This window comes from Aspergillus niger (genome assembly GCF_000002855.4).
Source record: "Aspergillus niger supercontig An07".
Taxonomy (NCBI): domain Eukaryota; kingdom Fungi; phylum Ascomycota; class Eurotiomycetes; order Eurotiales; family Aspergillaceae; genus Aspergillus; species Aspergillus niger.
This window is the reverse complement of record NT_166523.1, coordinates 1402622-1424750: the sequence shown is the minus strand read 5'-3', so window position 1 is coordinate 1424750 and position 22129 is coordinate 1402622. Positions and strand designations below refer to the sequence as shown.

The 22129-nt window shown below is 51.7% G+C and overlaps 11 protein-coding genes across 11 annotated transcripts; 4 read left to right on the top strand and 7 right to left on the bottom strand.

Moving 5' to 3' along the window:
- Window positions 1–228: 228 nt before the first annotated feature.
- Window positions 229–4361, top strand: An07g06610 (uncharacterized protein; the record flags this gene model as incomplete). Its single annotated transcript, XM_059748535.1, has 3 exons — window positions 229–1464; window positions 1515–1773; window positions 1966–4361. The coding sequence occupies 3 exons, from the start codon at window positions 229–231 to the stop codon at window positions 4359–4361; spliced, it is 3891 nt and encodes a 1296-aa protein (XP_059600970.1).
- Window positions 4362–4850: 489 nt separating this feature from the next.
- On the bottom strand, window positions 4851–5370 carry An07g06600 (uncharacterized protein; the record flags this gene model as incomplete). The annotated part of the gene is made up of 2 exons (XM_001391701.3): window positions 4851–4955; window positions 5014–5370. The coding sequence occupies 2 exons, from the start codon at window positions 5368–5370 to the stop codon at window positions 4851–4853; spliced, it is 462 nt and encodes a 153-aa protein (XP_001391738.3).
- Window positions 5371–5954: 584 nt separating this feature from the next.
- An07g06590 (uncharacterized protein) lies at window positions 5955–6991 on the top strand (the record flags this gene model as incomplete). Its single annotated transcript, XM_001391700.1, has 2 exons — window positions 5955–6215; window positions 6293–6991. The coding sequence occupies 2 exons, from the start codon at window positions 5955–5957 to the stop codon at window positions 6989–6991; spliced, it is 960 nt and encodes a 319-aa protein (XP_001391737.1).
- Window positions 6992–7131: 140 nt separating this feature from the next.
- An07g06580 (uncharacterized protein) lies at window positions 7132–8447 on the bottom strand (the record flags this gene model as incomplete). The annotated part of the gene is made up of 4 exons (XM_001391699.1): window positions 7132–7532; window positions 7602–8153; window positions 8207–8322; window positions 8380–8447. The coding sequence occupies 4 exons, from the start codon at window positions 8445–8447 to the stop codon at window positions 7132–7134; spliced, it is 1137 nt and encodes a 378-aa protein (XP_001391736.1).
- A 557-nt stretch (window positions 8448–9004) lies between these two features.
- On the bottom strand, window positions 9005–9474 carry An07g06570 (mitochondrial 37S ribosomal protein uS14m; the record flags this gene model as incomplete). Its single annotated transcript, XM_001391698.3, has 3 exons — window positions 9005–9067; window positions 9130–9301; window positions 9368–9474. 3 exons carry the CDS (start codon window positions 9472–9474, stop codon window positions 9005–9007), a joined length of 342 nt encoding a protein of 113 aa, XP_001391735.1.
- An 881-nt stretch (window positions 9475–10355) lies between these two features.
- Window positions 10356–10863, bottom strand: An07g06560 (uncharacterized protein; the record flags this gene model as incomplete). Its single annotated transcript, XM_001391697.3, has 4 exons — window positions 10356–10411; window positions 10535–10585; window positions 10719–10748; window positions 10827–10863. 4 exons carry the CDS (start codon window positions 10861–10863, stop codon window positions 10356–10358), a joined length of 174 nt encoding a protein of 57 aa, XP_001391734.1.
- A 293-nt stretch (window positions 10864–11156) lies between these two features.
- On the top strand, window positions 11157–11717 carry An07g06550 (uncharacterized protein; the record flags this gene model as incomplete). Its single annotated transcript, XM_001391696.1, has 2 exons — window positions 11157–11288; window positions 11337–11717. 2 exons carry the CDS (start codon window positions 11157–11159, stop codon window positions 11715–11717), a joined length of 513 nt encoding a protein of 170 aa, XP_001391733.1.
- Window positions 11718–12411: 694 nt separating this feature from the next.
- Window positions 12412–14988, bottom strand: An07g06540 (uncharacterized protein; the record flags this gene model as incomplete). Its single annotated transcript, XM_001391695.1, has 1 exon — window positions 12412–14988. The coding sequence occupies one exon, from the start codon at window positions 14986–14988 to the stop codon at window positions 12412–12414; it is 2577 nt and encodes an 858-aa protein (XP_001391732.1).
- A 289-nt stretch (window positions 14989–15277) lies between these two features.
- On the bottom strand, window positions 15278–16529 carry An07g06535 (uncharacterized protein; the record flags this gene model as incomplete). Its single annotated transcript, XM_001391694.3, has 4 exons — window positions 15278–15661; window positions 15721–16023; window positions 16159–16344; window positions 16464–16529. 4 exons carry the CDS (start codon window positions 16527–16529, stop codon window positions 15278–15280), a joined length of 939 nt encoding a protein of 312 aa, XP_001391731.1.
- Window positions 16530–17347: 818 nt separating this feature from the next.
- Window positions 17348–18271, top strand: An07g06530 (uncharacterized protein; the record flags this gene model as incomplete). Its single annotated transcript, XM_001391693.3, has 4 exons — window positions 17348–17360; window positions 17434–17731; window positions 17792–17974; window positions 18025–18271. 4 exons carry the CDS (start codon window positions 17348–17350, stop codon window positions 18269–18271), a joined length of 741 nt encoding a protein of 246 aa, XP_001391730.1.
- Window positions 18272–19618: 1347 nt separating this feature from the next.
- On the bottom strand, window positions 19619–21595 carry An07g06520 (uncharacterized protein; the record flags this gene model as incomplete). The annotated part of the gene is made up of 5 exons (XM_001391692.3): window positions 19619–20293; window positions 20345–21116; window positions 21172–21298; window positions 21363–21399; window positions 21506–21595. The coding sequence occupies 5 exons, from the start codon at window positions 21593–21595 to the stop codon at window positions 19619–19621; spliced, it is 1701 nt and encodes a 566-aa protein (XP_001391729.1).
- Window positions 21596–22129: the final 534 nt, after the last annotated feature.

Here is a 22129-nt window from a genome sequence, read left to right as displayed (position 1 = left end):
TGACTTACCTTAAGCCGTGAATGCCCGGATCACATTTCAGCGCTGTCATCTGCCCGGGTTCCCTGGGTTTTACCGTAACAACTACTTCCTTTGAACCCTGTTCATTCCCGCTCGCTTTGTCCTACACTTTCTTCCTATGTACCGAAAATGCGACCCTTTATAGATGACGCAAAGCGGCGGGTGGACCGTAGGCTCAGCGCAAGCAGGCAGTCCATATCGAATAGCCGCATGTTCGCCAGTGTTCTGCCAGAACGACTAAGGAACGATAATGATGATGATGACGACTCGCAGGTGGATTTTAGTGCCCCCCCTGGCGGTATGGGGCCTCGCGAGGGTCATATGCAGTATATGCACCAGTCTATATTCGGCATGATTGCTGCGGTGGGTTCGAGATCTGGGTTTCATGCACGGTACGACGAGTCGAGTGATAGTGATGGGGAGGATGAGAGCCGTGCCCGCAAAGACGCCGAGAACTTGTCTGCTACCGCTGGTGCACTGCCAAAGAGGAGCGGAAATGAATCGCCGCGATTATCCCCCAAGCCGCAGAGCCCGACCCCGGAGCGCGGGCGTCGCCACCGACGAACAATATCCGATCATAAGTTATTGCGCCCGTTCAAGTTAAATTCGAAACAGAACAAAGGCCAGGAACCGGCTGTACAGTCTGAGCCTCAGACGGGTGATGAAATGTCTCGAGCTTCCACTCCTAAACGGCCTCGCAGTGTCACTCCTAGGGCAGCCCCTGTTCTTAGTCGCATGGTAGAAGCACGGGCTCTGTTGGATACAGAGGACTCGACTAAAGGCGCCCCGTCTACTACGGAAGAAATCCGTGACGAGGGCCCTACCCAGAAATCTGCATCAGCACTTTCGCTGCGGTTAAAGGAGATGTTCGGTTTTGAGGCACCGGAGAAGGTGCTCGTTGAGTACGCATGCTCTTTCTTGCAAAGCATGCTCCTGCAGGGGTACATGTATGTCACAGAAGGGCACGTCTGCTTCTATGCCTACCTCCCTCGGAAGTCCACCGTGGCCATCAAGTCCGGATATGTCTATAAACGTGGCCGAAAGAACCCCAAATACAATCGGTATTGGTTCTCGCTGAAAGGGGACGTCCTCTCATACTATGCAGACCCATCGAAACTCTACTTTCCCAGCGGCCATGTTGATCTCCGCTACGGGATTTCGGCTTCTTTAGCTGAGCCAAAAGACAAAGGGCGAGAAGTCAAAGACTTCCAAGTCACCACCGACCAGCGAACATATTACTTCAGAGCCGATAGCTCCTCGAGCGCCAAAGAGTGGGTCAAAGCTCTGCAGAAGGTCATCTTTCGCACACACAACGACAAGGGCAGCGTCAAGATTTCCTTCCCCATTGAGAACATCATCGATATCGAAGAGAGTCCCATGGTAGACTTTGCGGAAACTTTCAAAATCCGCGTGGTGGAGAGTGAGGAAACCTACGCTATCGATGAGGTACGTGTCCGACTTTTGGCAACAAACGCTCACTGCTGACTGTACTGCAGTACTACTTCACCTCTTTCAATTACGGCCAGGATGCATTCAACTTCCTAAAAGGTCTTGTTGCCGACACGCCTATGAAGCGGTCGCAACAGACCTTATCACCACAACCTGAACAAACGTCTCGTTCTCGCCGTACCCGTGGCTCTCAAAATAGGTGGTCGATCACCAGCGCGACTAGCCAGTCTCGGGGCATTGGAAAGTCTGGTAATCGAAGACGAAGCGCAAGCACGGGGCAGTTCAGTTTCGGGCATGATGCCTTGAGTATGTCTCCGCCTATGAGACAACAGGATTCGTCTTTGTCCTTCGGAAACTCCTTTGAGCAAGCAACTGAGGCATCTGGTATTCTGCAATCCATGACGGATACCACCGAGTCTGCCAGCCAGATATTGAACCGAAGCGATGTCTTCCAGTCGCCTACGATTCGTACAATGAGACGAGGCCCTTCGGGCGCAGAGAAGACTGTTCGTCGGCACTCGGACGAGACAGCGCGGTCGGTGCATACGACCAGGAATGGTCCTGAGATACAGTACGCCGTGAGCGAGTCTGACCGTGATACTCAGACTCCTTCTGGACTTCACCCTTCCACTCCAGCTTTGAATGAACTTGTCCGGGCTGGGGTGTATCCCCTGCAGCGCGCCGCTGGATTCGCTGAGTACTTGAAGACACGATCGAAGCAGATGAGCAACTTACTGGCGAGTGAATCTATGGGCTATTTAGAGAAGGTTTCTGGGATGTGGGCCGGTGGTGGCAAGCATTACGGAGAATCCGAGAACATACTCCCGGATGACCAGGCCGTTGATCCCGAAGACCTCGAGGCTGGTTGTAAAGACGGTGACCGATTCCGTGAGCACTTTGCCCTTCCACCAAGTGAGAAGTTGCAGGCATCATACTTTGCGTGGCTGCATCGGATGATCCCACTGTACGGCAAGATCTATATTAGCCAGAAAAAGCTGTGCTTTCGCAGTCTTATGCCTGGGACTCGTACGAAGATGATCCTTCCGCTTAAGGATGTCGAAAATGTGGATAAGGAAAAAGGGTTCAATTTTGGCCGCCATGGGCTCGTTGTCGTTATTCGAGGCCACGAAGAGTTATTTTTCGAGTTTGGCACAGCTGACACCCGAGACGATTGCGCTGTTACGCTGCACAAAGGCCTTGAGTCTACGAAGTTTTTAATGGCGTCCGGACTACTTGCAGAGTGCGAAGAGAAGGATGAGTCTGAATCCGCCACAGCAGAGCACCGTTTGCTACAGGAGGCCAGGCTGGACATCACTGGTATGCACAGTTCCCGCTCGGCGATGGCAGCATCCAACGAATTGCATCCCATCTTCGATGACCCTCGCGCCTCCATCATCAATTTCAAGCCCACCGAATCTTTGAGGATTACGTGTCTCACAATAGGCTCCCGTGGCGATGTGCAACCGTACATTGCATTATGTAAAGGCCTTCTTGCCGAAGGGCATAGGCCCAAGATTGCAACTCACGCGGAGTTTGAGCCTTGGGTGAGAAAGCATGGCATTGACTTTGCGCTAGTCGATGGTGATCCGGCAGAGCTTATGCGGATATGTGTAGAGAACGGAATGTTTACCTACTCGTTCTTCAAAGAGGCAACGGCAAAGTTTCGGGGATGGATTGACGACTTGCTGTCGTCTGCGTGGAAAGCTTGCCAGGACACAGATCTCCTCATCGAATCCCCAAGTGCGATGGCTGGGATACACATCGCCGAGGCACTCCGAATCCCATACTTCCGCGCCTTTACAATGCCTTGGTCAAGAACACGAGCATATCCCCATGCATTTGCGGTTCCTGAGCACAAGATGGGCGGTGCATACAACTACATCACTTACGTTATGTTTGATAACGTATTTTGGAAGTCAGTTGCGGGACAGGTGAACCGCTGGCGGAAGAAAGAATTGGGTTTGAAGGCAACCGGTCTGGACAAGATGCAGCCGAATAAGGTTCCATTCCTTTACAACTATTCCCCCACCGTGGTGCCCCCACCGCTAGACTATCCAGACTGGATTCGCATAACTGGGTACTGGTTTCTCAGTGAGGGTTCTGACTGGACCCCTCCAGCGGAACTGGTCGACTTTATCCAACGTGCTCGCAAGGATGAGAAGAAGGTCGTTTACATCGGGTTCGGGTCAATCGTTGTGTCCGATCCTTCCGCTCTCACGCGCACTGTCATCGAATCCGTTCAAAAGGCCGATGTCCGCTGCATCCTGTCCAAGGGCTGGTCTGATCGTCTAGGAGACCCGGCTAGTGCGAAATCAGAGGTCCCTCTCCCGCCGGAGATCTACCAGATTCAATCGGCACCTCATGACTGGCTCTTCTCGCATATCGATGCCGCCGCGCACCATGGTGGCGCTGGAACTACCGGAGCAAGTCTGCGCGCCGGTGTCCCTACCATTGTCAAGCCATTCTTTGGCGACCAGTTCTTTTTCGGAACGCGAGTTGAAGACTTGGGCGTGGGTATCTGTTTAAAGAAGCTGAACGTCACGATGTTCTCACGGGCTCTGTGGGAGGCAACTCATGACGAGCGCATGATTGTTAAAGCCCACAAGCTAGGAGCGCAAATCCGAAGTGTAAGTTGGATACAACTCGGTGATGTTGACCTGCTAACGATCGATCAGGAGGACGGGGTGGACACGGCTATCCAGGCGATCTACCGTGACCTAGAGTACGCCAAAACCCTGGCTCAAGCGCGCTCCAATGTATCTTCGACGCCGTTCTCGCCCACGCCGTCGGCGAAGACAGTGGCAGAGCAGGAAGCGGATGAGGACGTACCCGAGGAGGAGTGGACAATTGTCGAGGACGATACCGAGTTGGAGATGCGGCCGACTGTCGCCTGATGTGGCTAATATGATTGCGTGTTGACGGACTCATGGCTCCGCGTGAACTGCTAACCAACGAGATGTTCCCGTCGTATGATTTACGAACTGTGGCATTTGCTCTATTCGGTGATATATGCCTTTAATATTGCTTTCGATTCGGCTTCTCCACTTTGGGATTGCAAAGGTCTGGTTTGAGAGACAGATGCTGCGATTGATGATTTACGAGATGCACAGCTGCTGGCATGACTTAATATATTTCTAATCGATGTTGAGCTAGTGTTTGGACGAGCGTGCGTGGTCTACATGTTTATTTTTCGGCGATCATAGATTATATAATGGCACTGGCGCAATGGACATCATTGTATGGTTTCATACTCTCAGTTTTCATGTAGACTTTTATATCCATGCCTGCTTTTGACACTAAATACATACAAAAGGGTAGTCGGAGACAGAACCAGAAACAACAAAAACAGTACATTAAAAGTATCATATCTCTCTAAAATGATATCAAGCGGCCTTCTCCCCTTCATCATCTCCTTTACCCTCCGCCTTTTCTTTCCGTCTCTGCACCACATCCCAATTATAGACCCGAGCCGTCGCAACCTCAAGCGTCTACAAATACCATTAGCCCCAGAAACCAAAGAAAAAGAAACCAGAGAGAAGGACATACCGTAATTTGCTCCCTCAAAAATTCCAAATCCTCCTCACAGTTCCCGAGACTCTTCTCCGCAGCAGACAACTTGTCATCCAACATGCTCTCAGCCTCCTCAATCGGGTACGCAAGCATGACATTCGCGCCAAGCCAGAGATACACTTCCTCCGTGTCGGCGGGGGAGACCGTCGCCCTTGCGTACAACGTATCGTTCAGTTCGAAGTTCGTTTCGAGAGGCTTGTCCGAGGCGCTTTCTCTTCTGAGTTTCAGGAACCGCACCATCTCCAACGTCTTCTTGATGTCGGGGATCTTGTCGCGCAGGCCTTGGGCCCGCCGCTGCGTGTTGACTTCCATGAATTGGTACTTCGAGATCATCTCTTGGAAGGAGCGCAGTGTCGGCTCGACTTCGCTGCGCGAGGAGACGTAGTCGGCGACATTGTCGACGAAGGGGGCGGCGGGAATGCCGCGCGGGTTGGTGGGGGGTGTTACTCTGGATTTCCCGGGGGGAAAGAGTTAGTCGTGGTCTGGGTTGTGGTTGTTGAGGGGGGGTTTGTGGGTGTTGTAGTTGGAGGGGGGTTGTGATTTGGGGATATTTGGGTTGAGAGGGGAGGGGTGGGCTATAGCGAAGGTGTACGGAGAAGTGTGTTTTTCGAGGGTACTGGACATGGAGTACTTACGAGGAAGTCTTCTTGTCTGCCATGGTGAATAGGTGGCAGACAGGCCGGAGTATATAATAGACAGAGGAGGGCGGAGGTAAAGAGATGTACTGCAAGCCGCGGAGGAGAGAGCGAGGAATAATGATAATGATGGAGTGGGGGAGTTGATTGCCTGTTTGGGAATGGTGTCATCTGCGGCGATCTTCATCATCAGCATAGTATCTACAACTATTCTTCCTTTCTCTTAGCCAACTTCACCTCGCACAGCTACACAAACAGAATGATATAGATACATAATACGCCATGGTTCTCCTAACCACAACACCTCCCATCCTCGCCGCCATCGAGGCCCTCCCTCCTACCTCGCGACATGACTTCTCCCTCCCCGATACCTTGAACCTGGAGGACCCAATCTCCCACGACCAATTGATCAGAATAGCTCGATACTTTCGACAAACAGATACCTCCAACTCCACCTCTTCGATTGAGGAAACCAAAACCCTGAACTCCCTCCTCCGCGGAACAAAAGTCTACATTCCCCCGCCGCCCAAGAAACCCGAGCCGGTAAACACCTATCCCCAACACCTCCCCAACACTATACCAATAAGCATATTCAAACTAACCAACGACAATAAATATAGAGCCCCGAATACCTCGCCCTCAAAGCGCGCCTCCTCGCCGCAGCCGAAACAGACGCCTACAACCGTATGACTTCATCCTCGACTTTCTCCTCATCCGCTTTCTTCCCTCCATCATCCAGAACCCCAGCACCAACAAAACCCTCAATCTTCACCTCTTCAACACCCACCGTCGAAGCCCTGCACAACAAATCTAGCAATAACAATGAAGAAACAGACCCCCTCACACCCGGCCTCGTCCTGAACATCTTCCTCTCCGTCCTCATCACTGGGTTCAGCGTGTACTGGGCTCTGCGGAGTTTCCGGTCTCCCGAGATGCTAGTCTCCACTGTAGCAAGGATTTGGAGGGGAACGGGCACAGGGCAAGGAGTATCAGAGTCGGTGAAGGTTTTGGTGTCGCTGGGGGCGGCGGTGGTGGTGGGGGTGGCGGAGGTGATGATCTATGCGATTTATTTGAGGAAGGTGGAGGTTGCAAAGGGGAGGGAGAGGAGGGTGAAGGAGAGGAAGGTGGTTGTGGAAAGTGAGAGGGTTGGGGGGAAGGTTAAGCAGGGTGATGAGGATGGGGTGGAGAGGGTTGGGGGTAAAGAGGAGGAGGTTATCTGGGGAAGGGGTGTGAATGGGGGGTTGAGGAGGAGGGTGAGAGAGAAATGGGAGGAGAAGGAGAAGAATGTGGATATGCAGAGGGATGGGAGTAGCGAATAGCGTTTACTACTATTTGACGTGCTACACTCTACAGATATGTATAACTGTTTAATGGACTAATGATGGACATAGTATGCACGTTGGCTGTCAAGATTTGTTCAAATAAAGAAATCGGTGCTAAGTATACTGCGCAAGCAATATCAATCATCTTCTTCCTCAAGCTCGGCAACTCTCTCAATAGCATCACCCCCCATATTACCCTCAAATTCCCTAAACATCAAGTTAGCCTCGCAAAAATCCGGGTCCTCGAAAGTCTTATTGAGCCACTTCAGTATATCCTCCCACGCCTTGGGCATAATGCACTCAGAAATCAGCGCCTCGCCAGACGAATAGCAGTTGCACCCATGATGCTCAGGAGCAGGGACAGGCAGTCCGAGAGCCTGCTCAGACAGGACATATCCACGGCACCGTGAGGAAACAAAGCTCACAAACGATGAGGGATCCTTTGCTTCTTTACCATCCTTGTCTCCAAAATCAACACCCATGCGATGAAATGGACTGGTGAGACAAATTGCTGATATATATGGACGCCATGCTTCCCCTGTCATTTGTTAGCTAGATACCAGACAACCAGCTACTAATCAACCTTGAAACCTGAAGAAAAACCTACAATTACTCCCCAAATACCGGATAACACCCAGTCCCCCATCATCCAACCCAACAACCCCAATCTTCGCACCAGCCCTAACAAGCCGACCCCGAGCAGCCAAGATCTCCTCGAACACATACTGAATATGTTCCTGCCAGTCCCCATTTCCAGGGATCTTGTTCCGACGAGTCATAACCAGAGGAGGATCTACAGCCGACTCTCGAGGAACGCAAGGCCAGGATGTCAGTGTCATCGCTTTACCAGATCCACAGTGCCAAACCAATTGCCCGGTATTTGCCAGGACAAGCGCCGTGTCTTCCTGGTTCAGAACAGCCCGCGCAAATGCAACCGCCGACCCAACTTCAATGCCATCGCTGCTGAGAGTCCGGTAAGCCCAGATGCCAAGGTCTTGTACGGGCTCCCCGAAGACAACGATGACGCGGGAAGCAGTAGACAGGTTCTTGGAGATGAGGATGGGAACATGCGCATCGGTAGGTCGAGCTGTCAGTGGAAGACGTAGAGTGATGAGACCGAGGTCGCGAAGACGGGAGAGGACAATGTTGCGAATGCATGCTATCATATAGAGTGGTTAGTTATACACGAAGAGTGGCGTTCAGAAGGCGTACTGTTCATGGCCTCTCGCTGCATCTCGTTCCAGCGCTCGTTCCTGTTGATCTTGAATTGGAACTCCTCTTTCGGTGCGGAGATCTTTCTGATCTGGTCATCTTTGGTGATGAAGTACCTGACCTTAGTTAGTTGAGATGAATTGTGCACTGGGTCTCATCTCAGTCCCTCTTACCCCAATTTCTCCAGGTCCGCGGGGAAGACAGGTTCCGCAGGGAGGTCCTTTCGGCTGAAGACGAACATTCTGGCGAGTTTAGTTCGATGATGACGAGAAAACGAGTGTGTAAGTAATAGGGAGCGGATTCAGCAAGAGAGAGATGAGATATGGAGGCAGAGACGACAGATCTAGAGTAAAGCAAAGCAATGGCAGGAGCAAACAAAAGAACCAAACAGAAACTGCAACTTCCCAACCAATGCCAGTGAATGTCAAGTGAAGCCAAGTGCAGGCGTTTGTCAATGCATAGCTTAGTACTTCATGTAACATCCGCCTTCACTGCGCAGACCAATCGTTAAGATCCGACGGTGTCACATCCAGCCATGGATGATGCCGAACACAATCCCAAGAAACTAACGATACTATCATCGCAACCACCCATTGCGAATTGATCAAGAACCAGCTCAGCTGGACAGTACCCAAGACGATGGAAAGGGATGTAGTATTCCTCATCATCTAAAGAAACCTATTGTACAAGTCCTCTGACCAACAAGGAAACGGAGGAAAGAAACAAACGCCTTTCAGGAACCCGCCGAACCAAACGAAAGCTACCAAATATATTCTTTTCGCATGAATCCATAGCAATTTACCAACTGGCCTTCTTCACACCGGGGAGTTCACCAGCCAGCGCCTGCTGACGGAATTGGTACTGCACAAACCAACTATTAGTATTTATCCAACCAAAGACCCCCTCCCTAGGGATAAACTTACTCTACCAAGTCTAAACGCCCGGATAACACTGCGAGGAACACCACCCGCCACACAGCGGTTCTTGATCTGCGTCGAGCGAGTGTAGGCGTGCATGGAAGCGAGCTGGAGCTGGGCCTGGGCGCGCACACGCTGGGGGAGGGAAGTGTTGTGGATCACGTAGCGAAGAGCTTGGCTATATATCAGAATAAATCTATTAGTAGCTGTTCGGCTCGACCTTCAGCAGGTAGGTTGAAATTACCGTTCCGGCTCGAACTGCTCGAAAACCTTCCGCTTGGTGTGGTCGCGGACAACACGGGGGTTGATGAACCCGCCGAGGTCGAGGATCTTGGACCGGAATTGCGACATATTGGCTGGTGAGGGGGTTTCCTGGCGCTGTTCTGGCTTGAATGCGATTGGGGATGGATTTGATGGCGGAGGTTTTGGCCGGAGCGGCGAAGTCACGGGAGTCGGGATGCGGATTGCCTGTTTGGGTTAGGGGCATATATCTCTTTCTACCCGGATGGCAGGAGATTTTTAGGTTGTATATACGAGGCATTACGTATGGGATAGTTGAATATTATAGGCTATTATGTGTTATGTATGATGGGTTTCTTCTTGAAAAATATGGTCATTTCTGGTGATATGGTAAAGGAATCATCTGTATGTTGTTACCTTGACCGTGCAGCCTACGCGCACTATCAAAAATCTAGGCCTACTTCGAAGCTGTGTATGCACTACCATAGAGGCAGAATGGATGAGAATAGATTTATTCTTTTACATTGTCGCATCGAACCCCGGCTTGTAACTGCACACCATAAGCATAACGTGACTTCTTCATGACCAAGTGTATGTCCGTCGTCCTTAAAGCTAAGGTCCAGTATACATGCCCACTACTATAATTGCACATGTCGTACGAATTGAAGCGCGCCACACTACGCCTACGCAAACAATTACAAGCTCCCATCCATCACATATCCATCTGCGGCCTACGTATCAGTCCTCCGGCCATCCCATCAATCCCGCACACCCCCCAGCGATACACCACCACAAGCAAGAGAAAGGTAGGTATACAACATATCAATTCGGCAAATGTCGTATGACGGTATCTTCTATAAGCTTATACACAGTAAATGCCCGCAAACTCGAATGACCGGCGAACCCGCAGCAACCGGGGCTCTCAAACTACCCACAACAGCCACGCATTCATCCGCCATATCCGCGTGCTCGGAAATTCACCCAGAGCTAATTTAATGCTTCTGGTTCTTGAGGTTGGGGTTGCGGGGGTCGTTCTTGAACTCGGCGGCTAAATTGTAACAACCGAGGTTAGCGTGTGCAGTCGAATTGATGGAGCGAGTCTCGATGTTGGATTCAAGCGGACGCTTGGTAATGTGCTGATATTGAAAAATGCCGTGACAGGTTCACTTACTCGACATCATGACGTTGGCGAAAGAGTTGACGCCGTAGAGGATGACCAGACCTGTGATCGAAACACCGTTAGAAAGCCGCTTTACCCCTCTCTTAACATGCTTCAATGGAGCTACTCCGCCATATCCGCATAGCTATCCCGCTAAACAAAGCCACTCAACAAGGTAACAGGTGTGCATGCATACCGGCAGCGAAGAAGGGGCCCAGAGGCTTGGCTAAATGAGCAAAGCAGGTCAGTTCATATTCTCATCTCTCGACCCAACATGGGCGCGCCAGGACCACGGCAAACATACCAACGGGGGTGGGGAACTTCTTTCCGAGGAGAGACATGGTGGGCAGATCGTTTGATTGAAAGCGAAGTGCTGGGTATGGAGGAAAGACGGGAGTTGGAGCAGCTGGTGAAGGAGCGACGAGACGAGAGCGGGTACAACGAGGTTTGTCCGGGAGTCCGAAGCCCCGGCCGCTTTAACGCTTCGGGAAGGAATTGCCGCGCCGCTTTTACTGCTGCGTATCGCCGGTTGCCCCTCCGCAGTAAACAATCAACAATCACGATAACGATAAAATAAGGCACTACACTCTTTACTTGCAGCAGATACCTGATATTTCATTCGAACACAATCAAAATGGCAGATCACCTCCAAGCCTCCGTCTCATCCCTCGGATCCTCCCTCCAACTCCTCGATTCCTCTATCTCCACCCTCGACTCCGGCATTAGCGACTTTCCCCGACTATGCAAGGTCTTGCAAACAACCCGAGTACGTACCCCTGCCTTCAATATCAAACACTAAATCTAACCCCAATAGCATTTTGAACTTCTCCCCGAACCCACTCTGCGCGAAGCCCAACAATCCCTCCTAGATGAAATCACTCCCAGCATCGCACATCTGCTCTCACTAGCATCGAATCATGTGGAGAAGCTCTCGCGACGAGAACAAGGCCTGAGAGCTAAATGCGAGCTGCAAGAGGGAAGAATGTATTCGAATGAGAGCCGTCAGCCTTCGAGGATGCGTAGCGCTTTTGGCGATCGACTGCAGAGCGCGGGCGCTTCGGGGAAGGCTGCGAAGGCGGCGGAGCTGAAGAGACTGATGCAGAAGAAGGAACGGTTGCAGTATGCGGTGGAGCGGTTGGAGCTGCAGAGTACGCAGAGGGAGAGGCAGTTGAGGAAGAGTATGGCGTTTCACTAGAGCTGGGGATGGATTATGTGATGATGCTTGCTGAGTTTTGCGACAACTGGGATGATATGGGCAGCTCAGGCCGCTTGGGACGATTCTGCGAGTGCAGGACAGCAGAGGAATGAGAGCCATGTGGCGACGGTATTGGTTTCAATGCCAGAAGAGGTTACACCACGTCAGAAAGTGTAGCTGGGGACGCGTGATGTGCGGCCGGATATCGACTAACAGCCGTACTCGAGCTATCACTATGATCTACATGTCGACACTGCATACTGAAAATGCAGCTGCGGTGAATGGAGGACCACCGGCGGAGCCATAGCCATTGTGCCCTTACCAGTATGAGCGGAAGATGCCAGACCTGGAGGACTATGCTGGGAATATTGAGTGTTCAAGTGGAACGCTCGTCATAAAAGTCCCTGGGGCACTTGCAGAGGGATCTATAGAGCTGCCCCGCCTGTTATGTGTAACGTCCATGCACAAGTGAATGAATAATGGAGATTGTGCCATTGAGTGAAGAAGTCTTTTACAACCAACAGCTATGGTCTATACTACATGTCATATATCGTACAGGAATATAATACAATGACCTTCCCCAAACCACAAACGATGCTCCCTAGCCAGGAAGCAATCCAAACCCTTTATACGCCACTTTTTGACTCCGATGTAGATACCCGAAAAAGAACAACCAAGCCCAGACGTAGTAATCTCAGGCCGAAGGTCTCACCTGCTTCAAAGCCTGTCTGCGCTTCTTCTTAAGCTGCTGCTTCTCCCAACTGGGTATCTTCTGACCCTTCTTCTTAAGCGGAGTCTGAATGTCAGGCATACTGCTGGTAGGCTCCATTCTCTCCTCCAATGCATCCTCTTCCTCTTCCTCCATTTCCTGCTTCTCAGCAGCCCGCCGAGCAAGTCGTTCCTTCTTACCCTCACCATGCTTCTCACCGAGTCGCAAGGATCTCGCAACACGAGTCTTCGCACCAAGAGCCCACAGGTCTCCCCACTGGGACTTGCGCGCATCCTTGTACGCTTGCCGACTGAACGACCGGGGGACGGTCCAGCGCTCGATCTTGCCGGCCGGCGTGCAAAGGTCGAAGATGACGTGTCCGCGGCGCTTCATGGGTTGGTAGACGATACGGGGCAGGGAGAGGAAGTTGACTCCTCCTGTTTCCTGTTGTTCGGTAGGCGTAGGTTGAGTCTCTGATGCGACAGCTTCGTTGGCGGATGCTTCGGTTTCTTGCTTCGGCATCTCGACTGCGTCTTCATAGCCGTCAAAGGCTGCATCTGCGGCTTCGGTGCCCTGGATGATGCTGTCCTCGATACGCCGGTCGACGCCGCGCTGGACGGCGATGTAACTGAATTTCAGGTCCTCATGGTTGCGATCCTTAGCGCCGATGATGCGCTGTAGGAAGGCTGGGCGGATATAGCGTTGTTGGAAGTGACAGTAATCTCTACGGCCCTTGGTATGACCGGGGATTTGGTACATGGGGCACTTGTTGTGGTTGGTACAGGGAGCGACGATCATGCCGGCTTCTTTCTCGATGAATGTATCTTCTTCGGGCGAATCTGTCAAATTCTCATATCTGGTAGATCCGGGGCTGGAGATGAATCGTTTCAGGAGCATGTCACGCGCTCCGGCAACGGCTTCGAAACCCTTTTGGTGTCCCTTCTCGAGGAGGATCAGGACGCCCCCGTTGGGGTTCAGGAGGTTCCACAGGTTCTGTACATGTTCCTTCCGGAGGAACTCTTCCTCGATTCCGAGCAACGAGTGTGGAGCAATGATAATGTCGTACTGTTTCCGCTTTGGCGGAGCCCGCTCGTCTTGCAAGGTTGGCTTTTCGCGGACGTGAACGTAGTCGGGCAGCCGCGGGAGGAAGCTGGTGTCTTCGAGCATCGCGCTGGCACGGAGACGAAGAGTGTCGGATCCAGTAACAACCGTCGACCGGCCCACGGGATAGGGGTCCTCTGGGCTGTGCTCTGGGGTCATGGCTTCCCACGCCGCACGAAGGATGTCTCTCCACGCCAAGACACCTGCACCGCCGGCGCTGACATCGAGGACATGGGGTCCGCCTTCTTGTGTCATCAGGTTCCGGATCCAGTCCGTACCCAAGCGTTTGCGGACTTCCACCAGAACACTCAGCACAGACGCATACATGCCGGGGTAGAGAGCGGCAAGGAAGACATTGGCTTCCATCTCGCTCATGTACCGCTGGGCCGCTTCTAGAGGAATCGGCTGTTGAGGAGCTTGCAAGCGCAAGGGTGGGGTTGTAGTAGAATAAGGAAGGTATTGGCCGCCAAGTGTGCGATGGGCGGTGTCCGCAATATGCTTGTTCGAGAAGTCCGACAGAATGACAGAGATTGGGCCCGTCACGCTATCCTTCGGTATGAATATAGTGCTGGGATCGGTGGAAAACTTTCCCATTGTTGTTAGAGGATGGAATTTGGGAGCCGAGTCTGATGCTGCCTCATCTTCGAACTGCTCGAGCATGATCTCTCCGCCTAGCTGCTCGGCGACTTCTCTCGTCCGTTGCATCGTGATCGTTTCCTCGATTGACGGCGGAGCTTCCATATCATAGACCAACGGAGGCTCATCGTGTGTCTCAGATCCATCCAGCTCGACTTCTTCCCAGCCGCCCTCGCCATCTTCACGGTACAGCCTATCCGGATCTATCTCTTCTCCTTCTTCCACCAGATCCAGCTCAGACTCCTGCGCAAGATAGACAGGCTCGCCGTACAACCGAGTGTACAGCTGAGTCTCTCTATCATTCAAGAGCCCCTCCGGAAGATATTCACCAAATTCCTGTCTTGCTTGCCGCACCCGCGCATCCAACGTTTCTTCGTCCCGGTGACCGATCGTCTGACTCAACGCATAATCGAAATCGAGACCTTCGAGGTTGAGCGCTTTCTCATGGTCGTCCAAAAGGTCTAGCTCGTACATAAGCTCAGCCATTTCCAGATCCGTTTGATTGATCTTGTCGACCAAGGCGTAGATGGTATCCTTCTTCGCATCGGGATCGGTCTCCGTCGGTGTCGTGGACGACGCATGCCGCCGGCCGTGCAGCCATGGATGAGAGCGAACGTGGGGAGCTTCCTTGAGTAGAGATTCCAAATGTAAGGTCGATGGGGACGCTTTGCGGGCGATTGAGGTTCCGGGGCGCCCAGCTATGAAGCTCGCAGCTCCGCGGCGGAGTGGCTGCGAACCGGTCTGCGGCGACCTGAATACGGCCGGACGTAAAAGGCCATGGGGATGGGACCGGGTCGCCCTGACTGCCGGAGATCGTGACAGCATCGTCAACCCTTCCACGGCTCGAGATGCAAGTATCAGGAGCTTGTACCTGGAAGAAATCGACTTGCCACTGGAGAGCTTTTGACAGGAAAACTCGCGCCAAGCCGCATGTCCATCAGAAATTCCGCTGTTCCTATTGGCTGATTAAGTAACATGTTCTTACATAATCATCTAGACCCAGTTGCGGCCTTAGGAACCAACAGCAATGGACTTGCATCCTCCCAAATTAGAGGTGGAATGATGGGTGCATATTAATAGTCGCTATTTACAAACTATAGTAGAGCTGGGGATACTACTGAGACTCGCTGTCTGTATCTTCGTTACCCATGAGCACCTTCAGAGCTGATATCCACTTCATCACTTCGTGCTCAAGAGCGGTTAGTTTGGCCATCACGGCCATAAGGCTAGGGTCCTGGCTCTCTACGCGGATCTTCTCCCTCACTTTGACTTCATCTCCTTTCCAGGTGAAAACATCGCCTGCCTCATCGTGAGGACGATGGCGGCTTCCAAACAACCGATCCCGCAGGTTGAACCCGGTCAGAGATATATCAGTCGCGAATGCGGTTGGCGTGTGAACGGGGGTATTAGATTCTAGCGTCCTCAAATAAAGGACCAGAGCCGAATCCGCAATGGATAGATGGAACGATAAGTACGCCGGTAGCGGGGGATCAAACATCTACGACTACAGTTCAGCCCATGGCCTAGAATGATGGAAGCAAAAGTAGAGCCACTTACCTCCTCTTGCGCACTTGTCTCCCACCACTTGCCTCTGACTTTGTCATTTTCGCCCTTCAACATCTGCCGTGCTTCACTGATGGTCTCGCGGAGGAGGTGCAGTTGGCTGTAGATGAAGCCGGCGTTGAGCGGGTCACCAGTCCAAGTGCTTACATCGACAATATCCAGACTTTGGTTGACCAAGTTTTTGACCGATACTAGTTGACTTAAAATGAGCTCGGGTGTTGTAGGCGTATTCGCCAGACACAGGCGGGTGGTGGCCGAGCCCCGCGAGGCAAGGGAGCTAAGACGGAGTTGGATGTCCTATAGAAATAGACTCGATCAGCATCAACCTGGAAGCGCTACGTTGTGATAAGCAACGGCCAAAGCGCGCAAAGAATGCGGATCCATAACACTGGGCTGCATAGTAAGCAACAAACGTGGATAGTAACAACATACGCCTTTCACGATCTTTGTCCCAACCCGAGTCACAAAACCTTTTACATTTTCTGAGCGTAGAGATGAGAGGACGAGTGTTGATCCCGGCTCCTTGGGTGCCAATAGGGCTGCGCATTCATGGAGGCCCTCTCGTAACGAGGTAAGGGAGTCTTGCAGCGAACGTAATAGCCATTCTAGCTCCTTCGCCTATAGTAGTTGGTAGAAAAAGTTAGTATTGTCCTGGCCCTATCGATGATGCATGCGCGCCATCGGGCCGGCTCAAATTTGAGGTTCACCGGGACACGGGGAAATAAAACAGGGCATACCAACGCGGAGTCGACTTCCTGTTCTAGGCGCTCTGGGGGTACAGGCGGGTAAGCCCAAGTGGCCATTGTGAGTATTGACCCAGCGGGTTAGTTGCGACCCTCGGGAGATCGGACGATTGTACCTTTGGCCCGGCAGTGGTCAATGGATCGGTAGGGAAGCAATGGGGGTTATTGGGGGGGTGGTGGGTGTGGACAGGACACGGTAGGCAGCAGGGTTTGTCTTCAGGGTCTGGTGACGAAGTCGACAGAAGAAAAAATCCGCATTGGCTTTCGTGTGATCCACGTCGATCCGAGAGGAGCAAAGGCGGGTACCCAACTCAATGGATGGATGATGGGTGGTGCAACGTTTGTTCAGAGGACGAAAGTTGCAGCGGAAGAGGGAGTTCGACAACGTCATGGATGAGAAACGATGGGCCTCAGCGCCCAGGCCTTCAGGCAGCCTTATCCTGAAAGAGAATAGCGCAACGCTAAGGTTTAGACTAGCCGAGGACAGTTAGCGGGGCTTGCTGCAACCATGACGTCGACGCCGTCATGGCTGGCCAGTTTGTGCCTCGTCGATCCAAAGAAAACATTGATTCGCAGTTACGCTCATTGTTGAAAGGTCACCCTCATCATTATATCACTACTATGGCTCCCCTGGTACTTTATTTCCCCCCCTCCCTCTCACGTCCCTCCACCGGCTTCTCCGGATATCCACTCCCTCGCAGACCCTTTCGATCCCTCTTCGTCTGTTCTTGTTCTTCTTCCCCATCTATACGGCCTTGTATCTCTCCCCCGAATGATAGATAGATACCTGTCGCAACCAATAAACTAGCTTGTGCTGGGAACACTCTCGATTATCAACCTACTAGCAGACTCAGAAATTACAATCAATTACCATCACAATGGCTCTCAGCAGTGAGTATATTCCCTGCAGGACGGATCCCTGCTGCGTCGCACAACGACTAAACTGACATTAACTGTGCTCTAGGAGTTGCAATGGGCTTCCTAGGCCTGTTCTTCACGGCCGGTGCTCTTCTGTTGATGTTCCTGACTTTGTTGGGCGGAGCGAGAAACTCGCGGCCCTTGAACGAAATCTTCTTCCTGCAGGTCGACACAAGCAATATCCCAGGTGCCCCATCCCTATCTCGCTGGACGTTCTGGGAGATATGTGCAGTGACGGCGAATGGAAAGAATCTATGCGGATCGTCGTACCCAGACTTCCCATTTGATCCTCCGAGCCACCGCAACTTTGACACCACTCAGAACATTCCCTCTGCTTTCATTGGGTAAGCAAGAACTCAATTGCCGGCTCACCTATACTATGATCGCGATCTAACATGCCACAGCACGAACCACTACTTCCTGACATCTCGGTTCTCGTTCCCCTTCCTCATCATCGCGCTATTCTTTGGCGTGGTGTCGCTGTTCACTGGGTTCCTGGCCATGTGCACGCGCATTGGCAGCTATGTATCTTCGCTCATGGCTTGGATCGCCTTGGTTTTCCAGATCATCACGACTTGCCTCATCACGTAAGTTTTAACACAAGAATTAAACACAGACCTTTACTGACAACCATCAGGGCTGTTTACGTCCAGGGCCGCAACAAGTTCAACGCCAATGGCCAGAGCGCCAGCGTGGGTGTTAAGGCTTTCGCTTTCATGTGGACTGCTGTGGCTTGCTTGATGCTTGCATGCATGTTCTATTGCATGGGTGGTGCTGTCGGACGCAAAGAAAGAGGATACAGTGGCCGTGAGCACCGCCGGCGCGGTTTCTTCTCGTCCGCACGCTCAAACAGCGTAAGAAGCAACAAGGAGACTGCGCCATAAATTCGACATGGTCTTGTTTCTTGGATGTTACCCAAGCGGAAATGAAAGAACTGGGCTATAGTATTTCGTCGATACCTACTACAGTACAACGACTTCTGTCACAACTGTCTAGGTATCGGCTGCAAGCCTATTTCGTCCCCTCAACACAGGAGGGAGCGTCTACCGGAGTATGGATCTGACTGTTTTGATGACTTTACGCTTTGCGGGCTGAGGAGCCACACGCCGTCCTGAGTGAACGAGTGGGCTCATCCACGCATGCTTACATTAATGTCTCTTTGATGAATCTCTGTCTGTTTCCTCGGCCAATCTCATGTATTATACTGTCTGCTACTTTATATCTATCTGCCCCTAATTGTAATACAATTTATTTGAAAAGAATTGATTCGACGACTGAAGGCTTACGGATACGACATTATTCGTAATGTATACTGTATCAGTATCATAACTTATACTTCATGCTAGTCACTACTATTTTGTAGTCAGACTGCAACATATTCGCACTAAGTCCCGGTCAAGTGCCACCTCCTTTTAGATCTAAATGGTGTACTGTACCAAACCCGCTACGGCTCTTGAGCAGACACCGCATACTGCCACTCTCTTCCTCATTGCAACTTTCTCCTCGTTTTGAAATATAAGCGGCCCATCACTTGTAGATGTCAATTACTACACATGGTCGACAAAAAAGCAGAAACTGGCAATTGGCTATACGCATATAATGTATGAGATCAATTGAGAATACTAGTACGCCCCCTTCTTTTTTTTTTTTTTTTTTTTTTTTTTTTTTTTTTTTTTTTTTTTTTTTTTTTTTTTTTTTCCCTATCCTTTTAGACATTTGTCTTCTGTTGCTAATCATTTTCTTTTCTTATTTCTATCTGCGAGTACTGGGCTTGTATTACTCGGAGTGTCTGTACTTGTGCTATAAATTGCTTAAGAATCATAAGATGATGAATGATGTCCTACAGATGCAAAGGGTGAAAGTCTACGGCACAATTACGGCACAGCTTTAGTTTAATACAATGTTACTTTCTAGAAACGTTAGAAAAGTGGTCTAGAAACCCATCGGCTTTCTATTGTGCTTCAAAACAGCTCTATATACTTTTAGAAGCCTTCATCGATACATCATCATCAATAAGTCATAGCAAGACAGAATGCAGAACAGACCCCTGAGCCCTGCCCCATGCACACAATGAATGCAAGGCTAGTTGCAAAGCAGCCACAGCAGTCACAGATACCGTTCAACATTTCAGGTTATAAAATTCTAGATCGATTCATAGAAGGAAAAGCATCGTTATAGTCTTGAGATGTTCAAAGATATATGAGCAAGAAAATTATACGTTAATAGGAGATCTAGGCCTTGGGAGCCTCAACGGCACCGCGGACGGCGCTTTGGCCGCCAACCTCCTTGGCCGTGATCTGCAGGCCAAGGTCAGCGTTGACGTGAACCATCAGCTCGACCTTGCTGCCAGCCTTGACGCCCTTGACGGCCAGCTCGGCAATGGGCTTCTCGGTCTTCCAGATGATCTCACGGATCTCCTCCTCTTCCTCCTCATCGGAGTCGAAGTCAGAGTCATCCTCATCCTCTTCGGTCTTGGGCTTCTCCTCCTTGGGCTTGGGCTCGGGCTTGGTGACCTTGATCTCACGAACACCCTCGCAGACACGGACGAAAACATCACCGCCCTCCTTGGGGACAGAGAACTGCGCAATACGACGAGCGGGGAGAGCAGTCTCGGTGTTGAGGAGGGGCTTGAAGTCAACGGTCTCGCCGGAGGTGAACTCGACACCAATGGCATTCTGGAGGTGAGGGGTAGCGGTAACCATGGGGTGGATGGACTGCTCGATGTCCTCCTTGTCGAACTCCTGGATCAGGGAGGCCTGGATGGCGGCACCTCTGGGGGCCAGCTCGGAGGGGTTGATAGCACCAATGAAGGTGGAGGGGGCAAGGATGGTGGTCTTCTCGGGGAAGATGTTGCGGGCCAGCTGGGCAATCTTGGGGGTGTGGGAAGTACCACCAGCGAAGATAACCTGCAAGAGTTAATATGATGCTGCAAACAGAATGGATGAGATGGAACGAACCTCATCAATGTCCAGGACATCGAGACCAGCCTTCTTGACAACTTGGTCGATCAGGCCGGTGAACTGAGCGAACACCTTGCCGGAGAGCAGCTCGTAGCGGGTACGGTTGACGGTAGAGCCGTAGTCAATGCCGTCAGCGAGAGACTCGATGCTCAGAGTAGCGTTGGTACCGAGACTGAGAGCCTTTCTGGTGGCCTCACCCTCCAGCTTCAACTTGGCCAGACCACGGGCGTTCTCGCGGGGGTCGGTCTTGTGCTTCTTCATGAACTCCTTGGCGAAGTGGTCGATGATGATCTTGTCCAACTGAGCACCGCCCAGCTCGTAGTCGTGAGCAGTGGCAAGAATGGTGTACATGCCACCACGGCAAGCAACGACGGCGGCATCGGAGCGAGTGCCGCCAAGGTCAGCCACAACGACCAACTTGTCGGTCACGACAGCCTCCGGACGAGCATCGTAGGCAAGAACAGCAGCAACGGGCTCGTGGATGAGCTGCAGGACCTCGAGACCAGCAGCGTTGGCAGCAGCAATCAAAGCCTCACGCTGAGCATCCTTGAAGTCGGTGGGGACAGTGATAACAGCGGCGTTGACCTCCTTTCCAAGGAAATCAGCGGCAGACTGCTTCAGACGGCGGAGATGGCGGGTTGTGATCTCGGAGACGGTGACAGTGTTGGGGGTCTCGCTGGTGGTATCGCAGATGGAGAAAGCAACGGTCGAGTCGCTCTGTTGAGGGTGGGCCGAGTTGTGGCAGGGAGTGGGGTCTATCGACTTGAAGCTGTGAAAGTCCGTCAGCATGTGCGCCTGGTTGTCATCAGAACAAGTTGACATACTCCTTGCCAAGGAAATCTCTGAAGTAGGCAACGGTGTTCTTGGAGTTGCGGATAAGCTGGGCCTTAGCCTGAGTACCGTGGTATTCCTCGCCATCAATGTAGGAGAGGACGGTAGGGATTTGACGGTCTGGTGATGGGTAAGTCAAGCGTTCAAAGAAAGACTTTTTAGAGAGCGCATAATATATACTAACCTCCCTCCTCGTTGGCAATAACCTCAGCCTTGCCTTCCTGTAACCCAAGTCAAATCAGCGATCTGTCGCAACTTTGCACAGCGGTGGTGTAAAAGTCCCAATGGGGCGGGCAACCGCATGGGAAGGGTACAAAATTCACATACGGCGTTGATACGGGCAATGGAGCTGGAGGAGTTGCCAAAGGAGATACCGATGGCGAATCTCTCAGCGGTGCCGTTAGTCTCGGAGCTCATCTTGACGGTAGGATGTGAAAAAAGATGAAGAGGATTGGGGGGAGGAGGGAAGAAGAAGAGGAGGGATCAAGTCAAAGTAAGTCGGGCTGCTGCTTCTCGAACCGCCGCGCTTCGTTTTGCCCCGAAGGAAAAAAATTTTGGCTGGTTTGCAATTGGCGGGCAGCTGTGGCTGATGGCTTATCGATAGGAACTGTGGCGGTGCAACGATACATTTCGGTAGTCATGCAGCAATACCGTCGAATATCTGATGGAGCCCAATTAATGCCCACATCCATGACGCCGTTTGAAGAATTGAGGAGGTTATTGCTTGAGCACTACCATTTTACGGCAAGTATGTCGTGCATGGTTTACTGTCAGAACATCGTGAAGCCCGCCTCATCTTCGATCTAGATTTGAACAGTATCACGTGGCGATAAGATCCATCCGATAAGCCTTTGGATTTGCGCTTCTTTTTGCCCGTCGCGGTCACCACTCCAGCATTCGTGAATCTCCACGCTTTTCTTCCCCCCAAAACCACTGCAGGCCCCAGTGGTA